This window comes from Solanum lycopersicum, chromosome 5 (assembly GCF_036512215.1).
Source record: "Solanum lycopersicum chromosome 5, SLM_r2.1".
Lineage (NCBI taxonomy): Eukaryota > Viridiplantae > Streptophyta > Magnoliopsida > Solanales > Solanaceae > Solanum > Solanum lycopersicum.
Window position 1 is genome coordinate 2611413 of NC_090804.1, and position 12357 is coordinate 2623769.

General features: G+C 30.3%; 4 protein-coding genes across 4 annotated transcripts; 3 read left to right on the forward strand and 1 right to left on the reverse strand.

Annotated features, from left to right (window-relative positions):
• Window positions 1-549: 549 nt before the first annotated feature.
• LOC101248294 (myb family transcription factor PHL8) lies at window positions 550-2783 on the forward strand. Its single transcript, XM_004238774.5, has 5 exons — window positions 550-1023; window positions 1126-1202; window positions 1297-1520; window positions 1809-1878; window positions 2141-2783. The coding sequence occupies exons 1-5, from the start codon at window positions 885-887 to the stop codon at window positions 2648-2650; spliced, it is 1020 nt and encodes a 339-aa protein (XP_004238822.1). The 5' UTR covers window positions 550-884; the 3' UTR covers window positions 2651-2783.
• Window positions 2784-5617: 2834 nt separating this feature from the next.
• On the reverse strand, window positions 5618-6504 carry LOC101248573 (E3 ubiquitin-protein ligase MPSR1). The gene has a single exon (XM_004238775.5). It carries the CDS (start codon window positions 6360-6362, stop codon window positions 5742-5744), a length of 621 nt encoding a protein of 206 aa, XP_004238823.1. The 5' UTR covers window positions 6363-6504; the 3' UTR covers window positions 5618-5741.
• A 206-nt stretch (window positions 6505-6710) lies between these two features.
• Window positions 6711-9656, forward strand: LOC101249357 (uncharacterized). Its single transcript, XM_004238778.5, has 4 exons — window positions 6711-7847; window positions 7964-8058; window positions 9149-9301; window positions 9388-9656. Exons 1-4 carry the CDS (start codon window positions 7739-7741, stop codon window positions 9541-9543), a joined length of 513 nt encoding a protein of 170 aa, XP_004238826.1. The 5' UTR covers window positions 6711-7738; the 3' UTR covers window positions 9544-9656.
• Window positions 9657-9841: 185 nt separating this feature from the next.
• Window positions 9842-11823, forward strand: LOC101263909 (protein DMP8-like). The gene is made up of 2 exons (XM_004239348.4): window positions 9842-10826; window positions 11515-11823. The coding sequence occupies exons 1-2, from the start codon at window positions 10375-10377 to the stop codon at window positions 11738-11740; spliced, it is 678 nt and encodes a 225-aa protein (XP_004239396.1). The 5' UTR covers window positions 9842-10374; the 3' UTR covers window positions 11741-11823.
• Window positions 11824-12357: the final 534 nt, after the last annotated feature.

Sequence of the window (12357 nt, forward strand, 5' to 3'; positions counted from 1 at the left end):
AACATATTCGGTATAATTATATAAGTTGATTCTAGAAAGGATAAAGTGCACTCAGACCTTGTCTCTATCGAGCTTGTTGCCGATAGACCGTTGGCTCAAGAAAAAACATATTAACGCAGGTTGGAAAAAGAAATATCAGAAGTATCAATCGTGATAAAATACTATAGAAAGCATGACAAAGCATTTTGAAACAAAAAGAGGGGAAAAATTATTAAATTATTAGATCTCTAACATCAACAACAACATATTTTGTGAAATTTTATAAGTCTGTTTTAAGGAGGACGAAGTGCATGCAAACGTTATCTCTATCGAACTCGTTATGCTGCTGATTAGATCCTTAAAAAGCATACTAAAGCAAATTGAAAAAAGAAATTAATCCCACAAGTGAAGTCTTCTGAAGGTAATAATGTACACAAATTGTACTCCTATCTTGAGAGATAGCCAGTACCGAAATTATTTTTCATAAACCCTTGGTTTATAGGAAAACATATCAAATAAAAAAATCACGACAACATACTATAAAACATAATAAAATATTTTGAAAATAAATAACTACGACAAAATAGTGCGATAAGATAAATGACTTGGAAACCGAAGAAAAATATTTTTTTTATAAAGAAAAAGTTTGATATGAAATGGGAAATGGAAGAAAAGAAGGGCCACAGCTCATAGGAGAGCATATATTCCCTTACAACATATGTTTCCAGATATGGAGTGAGAAAAACAACATGGGACACCCTTAACAAACTTCCCAATTATATATACAACTATAAGAGTTGCCACATTTTTCAGACACACACAAAAGCAAAGTAAGTACTCTTTTCTACATATGTTTCAATTCAAAAAATACACATACATTTCTACCTTGTGATAAATCAAAAAACATGGCTCTTCATCAAAATGCACAACAAAATAAAGATATGAACTTAGTTTTATCAAGTGATGCTAAGCCTAGACTAAAATGGACTCCTGATCTCCACCAACGGTTCGTCGATGCAGTCTCTCAACTAGGAGGTCCAGATAGTAAGTACTTTTTTACTAGCTCGGATCCTCCAAAAATGTTGTTGTTGCACCCACGTATTCTTGTTGCAAATTTAAATATTTGTTGTTTTATCGATAATGTAGAGGCTACACCAAAATCATTGATGAGAGTGATGAACATTCATGGACTAACATTATATCACCTCAAGAGCCATTTACAGGTACTTATGTTGCTCAGACTCTTTAAAAATGTTGTCACACTCTTATCAGATCCTTTAAAAATACACTAATTGATTGGTTTTTATCGTCGTACAGAAATATCGACTAGGAAAAAGTTCTGTGACTGATCAATCTTTTGATGAAAACAAACAAGAAGTTAAATTGGATTTGTGTGAAATAGTACCTAATGATGATGATACAAAGGGAAATGAAATCTCCAGAGGCTTAAAGCAGAGGACTTATTTTGATACAGAGTTGCCTCAGAGTGATCATAAGTTATCTTTGGGAGTATGTGATGGATCTCAAAATCATATGAATGAGTAATGATTTCTTCTCTTTGAATGCAATATTAAGATCCCGTCTAGTCGTAGATTTTGAAGTTGAAACATAAAAAAATTGAGTTCTTTTAGTTGTATTTAAACATGCAATTTACATTGGGAAAACAAATTCAAAAGTTTTGTGTGTGGAAGTACCAAAAACTCGTACTAGCCAGTTTTTTTGAGTCTGATCAAATTTGATGGTTAAACAGATATTTAAAGATAAAGTTTCAAAATTTGATTCAAAATCTATAGTCAAACGCGAGTTAACATAAAAAAAAATATTCTCAGGAGTTTCCAAATTGCAAGAGCTTTACAAATGCAAATGGATGTACAAAGGAAACTTCATCATCAAATTGAGGTAAAATTTATAATTAAAAAAAATATATATGTATATCTTCTTGATTTACATGTGCATACTTTTCCAAGATATATCCAATTTTGTATGTATTCGAGGATGATTCATCATGAATTGACTAGTTTTACACTGCTCGTCATAAGGGGTGTGTCACACTATATATCAACATAAACTATAGTCTACTAGTCATGATGAATCCTCACAATACATACAAAATTTTAACTGTCAACCCGACTTTCTTGGTATTGAGACGTAGTTATTGTAGGTACAAAGACATTTACAACTTAGGATTGAAGCACAAGGCAAGTATTTACAATCCGTTTTAAAAAAAGCACAAGAGACACTAGCAGGATATGGTACTTCTTCAGGAGTTGAACTTGCTAAAGCTGAACTCTCACAATTAGTTTCAATGGTTAACATGGGATGTTGTCCAAGTTCTTCACTAACAGAAATCGATTGTTCAATCTCGAAAGACATAGAGAACAAGACATCGAAAGAAGGAATCTTGTGTTCGATTGAAAGTTCGTTAACATCTTCAGAGAGCTCAGCAAGAAAGGAAGGTCAAAATAACTCAATGAACAACAAGAATACTACTTGTATTGGACTTCCATTGAATCAAGAAAGTAAAGGGAAAAAAAGAGGTAGACATAACATATGTGGTGATGAACAATCATCTGCTAAAAGATACTTGGAGACAATTGATTTGAATAGAAAATGTCCAAATGAGTATGATGAAAATGTTACAAAAGTTATAGACTTGAATGAGTATAGTTAGAATTGTATTTATTTTTATTCTATATAAAAAGTCATTGATTCCTATAGGTAATAATGTTGTTTATAGAATAATAATAATAACAATAATATGTATATTGTTTTGTGAATGAAACTTAAGAGAACTTTTCAAAGTATATCCATATTGATAGGTATTGGATATAATAAGCACAAATTCACAAGTAACAACTCTGTTTTCCCTGTTTTACATTTACTAAAAGTACATGATTCTGTTCCATTGCAGAGAATGAGTCCATAAAAAAAAAGGATGGTTAATCTGACAATAACATATGCAGTGTAATTTCACAAGTAAGATTCGAAGAGGCTAATGTGTATGCAGATTATATTGTGAGATTACGTGTTTTTGATAACTCGTAGAGATAGAGAAACTATTTGTAATAGGTTCTCAGGATAAATAAAGCATTCTAAATAGTTTGAGAAATGGGGATATAAATTTGAAAGCAATAGCAATAACGAAATAATGTGAAATAAAGTGTATTACGTTATAAACATAACAAAATAAAAAAGTATAAGTTCACCAGAGAAGTCTGGGGAGGAAAAATTGTATGCACCCTTGCTTCTATTTTATAGGATTTTCTGACTGACCCTTGACAATCATCCACCTTTATCCAGACTTGAAATCGACAATATGAACGAGTTCACATTGGCCAAGTTAGATAGTCAATTTGATATAAGAAAAAAATGAATATGATGTTGAAAGATTATTCAAAGTGAAGTTCTTCTACCATAGGTGCAAAACAACTCAAGAGAATATGTATAGATAAATGGCATCTCTTTTTTAGTTTTTTTTTTCTTTTTTTGTGATACCATATTCTAACTCAGGTGCATATGAGCTGCTAAACTTGGAGAATCTATATGTTCTAGGAATTCCATTTTTCATATGCTTTTCTAAATATGCAAGCAAGGAACTTGAAAATACACCAAAAAAGAATATTTATTAGTAATTTTGTTTTAGAAATCAATACAAATGAATAATAGAAAATGCTAATATAAAAATAATACTCCTCCATTCAATTTACGTGATACTTTTCAGATTTCGAGATTTGAATAAGTCTATCTTTGACTATAAATATTTTTCAAATAGTATTTTAATTATCAATTATTATGACTTATAATATTTTTTACTTAGTTTATAAATATAAATTTCATTTAAAAAAAAATTAAAGATTCCATGCTCGAATTTCTAGTCAAAATTGAATTGTTTGAATCTTAAAAACAAAAAAAATATCACATAAATTAGTACAAACCGATAATTACACTATCATTGTAATTTAATGTGTTTGTCACTTATCAAATATTGTCACGTGAACAATTTTTTGTGACCACCTAATGATTCTTTCTTTCTTTTCGTGAAAAAGTTTATTTGAAACAATCTTTCTAGTTTTAGTAGGATCAAAATAAGGCTGCGTTTCTACGGATGTCACGTGTAAAATTACAATGAATATACTATTATTGTTGTTGTAGCAGAGTGTTCTTTCTTTGTTACTTTAATTTAATAATGGGAAAAAACACAAAACACAACCAAAAATCAGGTGAAAACACATGAGAATATTTGAAAAGTGGTATACAAAATTAAACAGAGAAAATGAGAGAGAAACATGAACAAGATAAAGTTGAAGTGAAATATCAGCCCAAAAAGGGCCTAAATTAATTAAAATCTTGTGAAACCAAAATGATCTTAAGCCCAATAACACAATAAAGCTAAATTGAACCTTTAGTTCTCCAATAGTTTGACTTATTAAGTCTTCATAATTTCTTCTTTCTCTTCATGCCTTAATTTTTTATAAAAGCAATCTATCAGAATTAATTTTAAATCACAAAATAAGAGTAAGATTTATGTGCACCTCATTCTTTTTGACTCACTTAGTTAAATTATAATGGATATTTTATTGTGACATAATATATAAATGTATCATTTAATTTGACTTCATTTCACATTTATATCATCTAACTTGAGGTGTCTACATGTAAACATTTTAGATTGTATAAAGTTAAACAAGTAGGCACATGAGTTCTACTTAACATAATATATCAGGACACAACGTAGGATCAAAGTTGTCATATAGAACATGTGTGTCTATTTTATTCAATTTTATACAAATTTTAATATTTATATAAACTAAAATCAAATTAAAAAATATATTTATGTATTACGCTTAGAGGCCATAGGCTATTGATCAAGTTTTATGTGGTAAAAACTAAATATAACCACTACAAAGTTTTCAAAAAATGAGCTTTTATACTAAATTTGGAGGTTCAAATTTGATCTCCTAGTACAACCTAAATTAGTGCAAGGTTTAGTCCCCCAATCCTCCTAAAGTGGGTTTTTATTTTCTAGAATATGTAAACCTATAATGTTGTTTTTCTCTTAATTATTAAAGGTCAAATATATAAATAAATTTCTAAATTTATTGGATTTTTTCTCTCGGATATCTTAACTATGTCATTTTTTTTTATTAAATCATTGAATCACTATATAATTTGTTTCTTTAAAATATCGTTGAATGATTTTGATCGGCTTTTCTATTGTAAATGCCTTCAACTGTGTTCGAATTGTAATAATTTTGACTGAAAGAATGAAGACAAACCGTGTTAGTCTCATTTGTTTTCTAATGTGTTCAAATGACTTAAGTAAAATACAACTATTCTCGAATATTTTCACTATCAATTGAACTAATAAATTGTGGAACAACATATATATCCTTTAACAATACTCCTCATAAAATCTGATTTCTATATGAGACAATGATGATTTAAAAATCTGCTTTATGTATTTGACCATTATTAAAAATCTCAAAGTTTAATAAAAACTTAAATATGTAACCATCAAACTCCAATTTAAGTATCTAATTATTTCATTTCATATGTGAGTTTTATCATATCAATTTTAATCACTAAATAACATCACACAACTCTATCATAAAAAATAACATAAAATAGAATAACTAAATAACATGTAAATATAAATCTCCATTTTACCATATCCAACAAACAAATGTGCCTCTGTACAATAACATTATTTTAAAAAAAAAACTGCAAATTTTGAACCAAAAAAAAAAAAACACAAGTTTTTTCTAAGCTTGATCATGATCATTTTCTGAACTAAAATTAGCTGAAACTGTATGATTATTATGATTTTCTGAACTTGAAAAACTCATCCAAATCTCTCTCCTCCTCCCTCGATTTTTCGATTCACCATTTTCTTCAGGCATTTTATACCTACAAATCGGACACGACCCATGAATCTTCAACCATTTTTCAACACAATCGCCATGAAATCTATGCTTACAAGGTATTTCTTTCGCTATCTCGCCGATTTCCCAATCATCCAAACAGATAGAGCACTCCCCTTTTTCTCCTTCTTCGCAAATCTCAACACTTTTAAGTGCATCGATTGATGCTTTGGAAGCTGGTGGCTGACCTTCTTTGCTCATCAATTCGTTCAGAAACGAATCTAAAGTAGTAGAGGAACGTGTTTCCATGACGATCATGTTTTGGGTTAACGGGTTTACAAGTATGATCCGATCGGAAAACTCAGATCGAGTTGTTGATTCATCTGATTCTTCATCTGGATTTGATGAAATTGAATTGTTCGTAATGGATAAAATGAAAGGTAAAAACAAAGAAGAGTCTCTGTTTCCAGAATTCATCAAATTCTCCATCAATGATGATTCTGATTCTGATTCGAAAGCCATTAAAATTGACTATATTTTTGAAAAATTCAGAGAAGAAGATTCACTATAGAGAATTAATAGTCGCAGATGGAGTGAAGATAAAATGGAGGCAAAGAAGCACACAGAAAGTTGTGGAAGATTCTGGAATTATGTAGACGGTTAACTGTGGTTGTTGATTTTTATGATTTTTGATTAATTAATTTAATTTAATTAATTAATTATTAATTAGTGTTTATCCTTTTGAGTTTTGAGACAGATGGCAGATATTTTTGAGGGATTTAATCTAATACTAGTGAGTCTTTATTTTCATTCTATGGTCCAGCACCATTGAACTTGTCAACTTGTAAATATTAGTGTTTTAAGAGGGTAGTTTTGGAAATTGGCTTGGGGCGAGGCACTAGCAAAATGTAATGAGATTCACGTATGGGTTTTAGTTTTTTGATTTGATTGTATGTTTTAAACACGTCCAACGGACAAGCAACTGTTAACGTAATGAGGTTTTCAGTTTTGTTATTTAATTGTATGTTTTAAACGTGCGTAAGATCAATGCTTGAGGTTTATCTAATAATTTTTGTACAAATTATATGTCAAATTATTTAATGGTAGTATTGTTAGTTAAAATACAATATTTTTATTTTGATGTTACTTAAATCGTATTATTTTAATATCATCATTAGGTAAAAGAAAAAGACGACCAATTTGATGAAATCATATTGTTAAATTAATATTTTTCTTTCTCATTTTGGCAAGTCACTTAATATTTAATAATTATATTTTATTTTTCACTCTTTATCTTTCTCATCATACTTACTCATACCCTATTTTTCTTCTTAATTTGTCATTCAAATTATTGATTTAAATTATTGATTTGTAACATTATATAAATTCAATACCCTCGTCCTTATGCTATAGTTTCTATATGCTTCCTCTGTTTTAATATGTACAAAAAATATTACATTAATTTTTTTTATAATTCTTTAATTTCAACTTTGAGCTAATTGACCTGTTTAAGACAATTAAAAAAACAATTTAAATATATTTTTCATGTATTTAATGGTGTTTGATCATCATTAATTTTTTATTTTTTTCAAAAATTTAATTCTAAAAAACACGTTTAATCATAAAATTTCGAAAAATTTCATGGACTACAACTTTCTTTGCTTATTTTGGGCTTATATCCAGCCCAAAAACCATATACTTATTAATTGAGATTTGAGTCTCAAAAATATTTCATTCTCTTCTTTTTGTCTTCTACAGAGTGTGCCATGGGAAGAAGGTATTTTGCAGATAACCTATTTGATTAAATTCACCAAAGAGTGTGGCACCAAAAATGTCCATTTTTGAGAAATGGGTCTGCTTTGATTTCTCTTAGCAAGTGAAAAAACTAGCCTTAAAGAATGGCAACAATGGCTTTGGGTAATGTTTGTTCACTAAAAATCAAGAATTGTGAGCTCTTTGGGATTTGTATAAATCACTCATATACCACTCATTCTATCCAAATTAAAAGTAAGTTTTAACGGTCAATTGCTCTAAAGTTTATAGCTTTATTAGATAATAATGTGTTTTAGTATTAGAATTTTTGTTCTGGTTTGTACTTTAGCTTTGTATATTATACTTTATAGGCTTAAACATGAAGCCATTGGTAATTCAAGCTACAGCTAAAGCTAATTCTCGGACTGAGAGTGCTAAACTTCGAAATAGGCGAATTCGAAAGAAGGTATGTGACCTTTGGTAAAATTATGGCTCTTGTTATCTCTGCCCAGCAAAATACTGTTTAGTCTCAAATTTGAGGCATGATATGCTATTTAATGTAGCCACATTTCTGTGTTATAACTTCAGCTTACTAAGGACCCTAGATAGGAAGGGAGGAAGGTCGGTAGGTAGCTGAGTGTGGCTGCGTGTTAGGTGTGAGAGGCAAGGGGGTTAGCCCTATATCCTCTTCTCCTTATTAGTAATAGTGTTTAGTAATCGCGTGGTTTCTTTTCTTTAATGTGCTTAAACTATCTATTGCTTCATTTTGCTTTGTATCATTTCATTTTTTACTTCTTGCAACGCTTCTCTGAATAACTTCTCTATTGAGTGGAGCGTTTATTGGAAACAACCTCTCTACACTCATAAAGATAGGGCTATGGTGTACGTACATCTTATCCTCCCCAGACTCTATTTATAGAATTACACTAGGTATGTTTTTGTTGTTAAGTAATAGAAGTGCAGAAGATTGGTGCTGATGTATTTTATTGCAATATATTGGTGTTCGGATAGAAAAAAGAAACTGATTTATGTAACTTGGCTTCAAGATCGCACAGATTGATCGTTTCTGCTTAGAAACAGAACAAGCGTACATGATTGAAGAAGGTTAATGCAAAGAATTTATTGGTTTCTTGGCAATGACTTCAACTTTCTTGCCTAATGGATTACTATTTAATGCTTTCACCCGTTGCATAAAGACCATCAGGCTTCGACAACATGGCTCGTCTATAAGGACACTCATATGCCATATTACCTACACCGCGACATTTAAAACATTGCATATCTCTATATCTAGTAGGAATAGGTGATTTGTACCTTTGCTCTTGCTTCACATTTTTGGACATGTTCCAAGATGTCTTGAAACGTCATTTGGTGTGTTCTGTATTCTTGATCTATTGTCCATTTTTGTTGCCGAATGCAATGTTGAATCTTAATTGTTCTCTAAAATCATTTCATGGACTTGCTCTTTCGCTCACTCAATCACAACAAAAAAAGCATATATGTGTAAGTTTATTGATTTACTTTAATCATTAAACTTTTTATTCGGTCTTTGGCAGTTTAATGGCACACCTGAAAAACCAAGACTCTCAGTCTTTTGCTCAGGCAAACAGTTGTATGCTACACTGATAGATGACCAGAACAAGAAGTGCTTGTTTTACGGAAGCACTTTACAAAAATCAATACGCGGTGATCCACCTTGCAGCACCATAGTGAGTATCTACAGCACATTGAGACCATCGATGATATTTCATCTTATGATCCCCGTTTCCCCTGACTTTGTCCCCCTTGATCACAGGAAGCAGCGGAACGTGTTGGTGAGAAACTAGTGCAGGCTTGTGTTGACCTCAACATCGATGAAATTTCATGTTATGATCGAAATGGTTTTGCTCGAGGAGACAGAATGCAAGCCTTTGAGATTGCCATTTCTCGACATGGTTTCATGTTCAAATAGTTCATCCTTCTTTTCTATGTGCATTTTGTATAGCCTTTTAAGACTCTGAAGCTCTTACCTTTTACAAAACTGTTGCGAAATAATTCAGAATTTAGACGTTGTGTGTTTTGAAATACCTGAGTGGATTATGATGTATATCTAACTTCTATCTAAACTTGGTATTTGGCACATGTTATATACATTTCAATCTCAAAAAGTTTGGATTCTATAGAATCGCGCTACTAATCATGTGTGTGAATACGACCTAGCGGTCTATAAAATTTCAAGTCTTAGAAGGGACAAAATCACTAGATTTTTTTTTTTCCATACGTCTAGCTTTGATGGACAGAGTTATCGATACTTATCCTTATTTGGTTTAGTATAGTCAAATTCGAGGTTCTATTTTCTTTTGTCTGATCAATTTTGAAAATAATTCATTATCTGAATAAGAATAGAGGGAAAAGAAAATCAATAGCCTGTTTTCAATAAAACAGTAATTTTTACTAGCCTTTTTTTAACACAGAAAAATTGTTTCTGCTACAACTTAAAAACCTTTTTTTATTTATTGACCAAAAACCACATATTTTCAAAATATAAATATTTCTTTTATTTTAAAAAAATGCTTTTCGGTTGACATTTTTAAAACTGCTTATTTTTATTTATTATTTAAACTGCTTAGGATATTAACTGACCCTATGAAGAATACAGTTATAAAGTAGTTATAATGAATGATAAATGATTTACTATCTATCTGTCTACACATTTCAAATGTAAAAACTATAAATAAACCAAAAAAACCACATCAAAACTTCATTCAAACTTTCACAATTTTCTCAACCAAAAACCACAAAAATGGAGCAAACTAGTGAAGGAATTGGAATAAAAATGTATAGTACATCGAAACGCGTCGATAATTCATCGTCTATGTATCCTACTAATTTACCACAAGGTGAAATAATCCCAGAATTACCAATACCAATTGGTGGTAAAAAAAGAAGAGCAATGGCAAATGGTGTACAAAAAACACTTTCAAAAACTTCATTACTTGTTAATTTTCTCCCAACGGGAACCCTTTTAACATTTGAAATGTTACTTCCCTCAGTATTTGGTAAAGGAGATTGTTCACCAATTACTACATTTATGATTTTAACGTTACTTGGACTTTGTACTTTGTCATGTTTTTTCTTTCATTTTACCGATAGTTTTCGAGGTCCTGATGGTAAAATTTACTATGGTTTTGTTACACCAAGAGGTTTGAAAGTTTTCAAGACTGGACTTGGTGTCGATGTGCCAAAAGATGAAAGGTAAATTTAATTTAATCGCGCTTAGCCATGAACACTGTTTTGTATTTAAAAAAAAATTGATATTTGTGTTGGAATATTTTTGTAAATCGCCCTTGGTTATGAACATTATTCTTCTATGAGTTATTTTTTAGTAGAGAGTTTTCATTTTGTGAAATTTTTTATGATAGGTAACTTTTAGTGATGATTCTTTTGATGTTTTAATGTGTGAGAGATGTAAAATCGCCTTTAGGTGTGAATACTATTTTCTACGAGTAAAGAGAAAATATACAGATTTGTGACGGGAGTATTTTTTTACGAAAGATTTTTATTTACTAAAATTGTGAAAATTTTATGATTACTGACAATAGTTTCGGTAACAAAAATTATGATAGTTTTATGGTTGTAACAAAATAGAAAGATTTTTTCAAAATTTTGACAGTTTTATTTCAGAATTTATCAATATACATGAAAATTGTGACAGTTTTAATCCAGAATTTGTTAATTTGTGACTGATTCTTACTGCTTTTTAAATATAATTAGTCGATTTCGCAACTTATTAGTCGATTTCATGCCTCAAAGTCATTGTTTCACCATGAGATGTTATAGTTATATAGGAAAATCTTCAACATTATGGACGAAATTTACGATGTTTTTTATTTTCTTTGATTTAGGGTGTTGACATCGTTTTGTTTTGGTTTGTTGTGACTAGGTACATTGTGGGAGTGACAGATTTTGTACATGCAATGATGTCTGTTTTGGTGTTTGTGGCAATTGCATTTTCTGATCACAGAGTAACACTTTGTCTATTTCCTGGACATGCTAAAGAACTTGATGAAATTATGAGGAGTTTTCCATTAATGGTTGGAGTTATTTGTAGTGGACTTTTTCTTGTTTTTCCTAATTCGAGATATGGTGTTGGATGTATGTCTGCTTAGATATCTACGTTTACATTCTTTCATGTATTGTAATATACGTTGGTTGATATTTATTTAAAATCTATCTATCTTGTATTGAACTACGATGATCTGTAACATATGTACTTTTACTTTGCATTTCTCTAAGAGACCTTACATAGTAGTAACTTTAGTGGTGTTATGTTGTATTAACTTTACTGGTCAATTCAAGACTCCCCTTCGTGAAGGAAAGCAAAAATACTTTACTGGTCATCATTTTTTCAAAAAAATACTTTGTATCTTATCAAACTATCCTACATAAATTGAAATTCCTTAATAATATGGATTGAAACATGATTATATGAAGAGAATGGACGTAAGAATTCATATATTATAATCAAACATAACTTGTTTGGAGTTGAAACATAGATAATTATTGTTATTTTTATTGTTACAAACTCAATACACATGCATCAAATTTATACTGAATCATGAATCTCTTTCTTTTTGGGTACTCAATCATGAATATTAAGATAGGAGTAAGATATGTCGTACATTTGAATTTGTAGGAGGCTAAGAATGGATTACTTGGACTTATACCATATACATTGGCCAGTGAGGATGAAGAATGGTGATGACCAAGCAATAAAGTTGGTAAA

What these genes read in the sequence shown, in the direction of transcription:
- LOC101248294 (XM_004238774.5), top strand. Translation starts at nt 885, where the DNA reads ATGGCTCTTCATCAAAATGCACAACAAAATAAAGATATGAACTTAGTT. An exon ending in ACCTCAAGAGCCATTTACAG is followed by an intron (nt 1,203 to 1,296) that starts GTACTTATGTTG and finishes ATCGTCGTACAG; the next exon opens with AAATATCGACTAGGAAAAAG. An exon ending in AACTTCATCATCAAATTGAG is followed by an intron (nt 1,879 to 2,140) that starts GTAAAATTTATA and finishes TAGTTATTGTAG; the next exon opens with GTACAAAGACATTTACAACT.
- LOC101248573 (XM_004238775.5), bottom strand. Translation starts at nt 6,362, where the DNA reads ATGGCTTTCGAATCAGAATCAGAATCATCATTGATGGAGAATTTGATG.
- LOC101249357 (XM_004238778.5), top strand. Translation starts at nt 7,739, where the DNA reads ATGGCAACAATGGCTTTGGGTAATGTTTGTTCACTAAAAATCAAGAAT. An exon ending in TCATTCTATCCAAATTAAAA is followed by an intron (nt 7,848 to 7,963) that starts GTAAGTTTTAAC and finishes TATACTTTATAG; the next exon opens with GCTTAAACATGAAGCCATTG. An exon ending in ATCCACCTTGCAGCACCATA is followed by an intron (nt 9,302 to 9,387) that starts GTGAGTATCTAC and finishes CCTTGATCACAG; the next exon opens with GAAGCAGCGGAACGTGTTGG.
- LOC101263909 (XM_004239348.4), top strand. Translation starts at nt 10,375, where the DNA reads ATGGAGCAAACTAGTGAAGGAATTGGAATAAAAATGTATAGTACATCG. An exon ending in GATGTGCCAAAAGATGAAAG is followed by an intron (nt 10,827 to 11,514) that starts GTAAATTTAATT and finishes TGTTGTGACTAG; the next exon opens with GTACATTGTGGGAGTGACAG.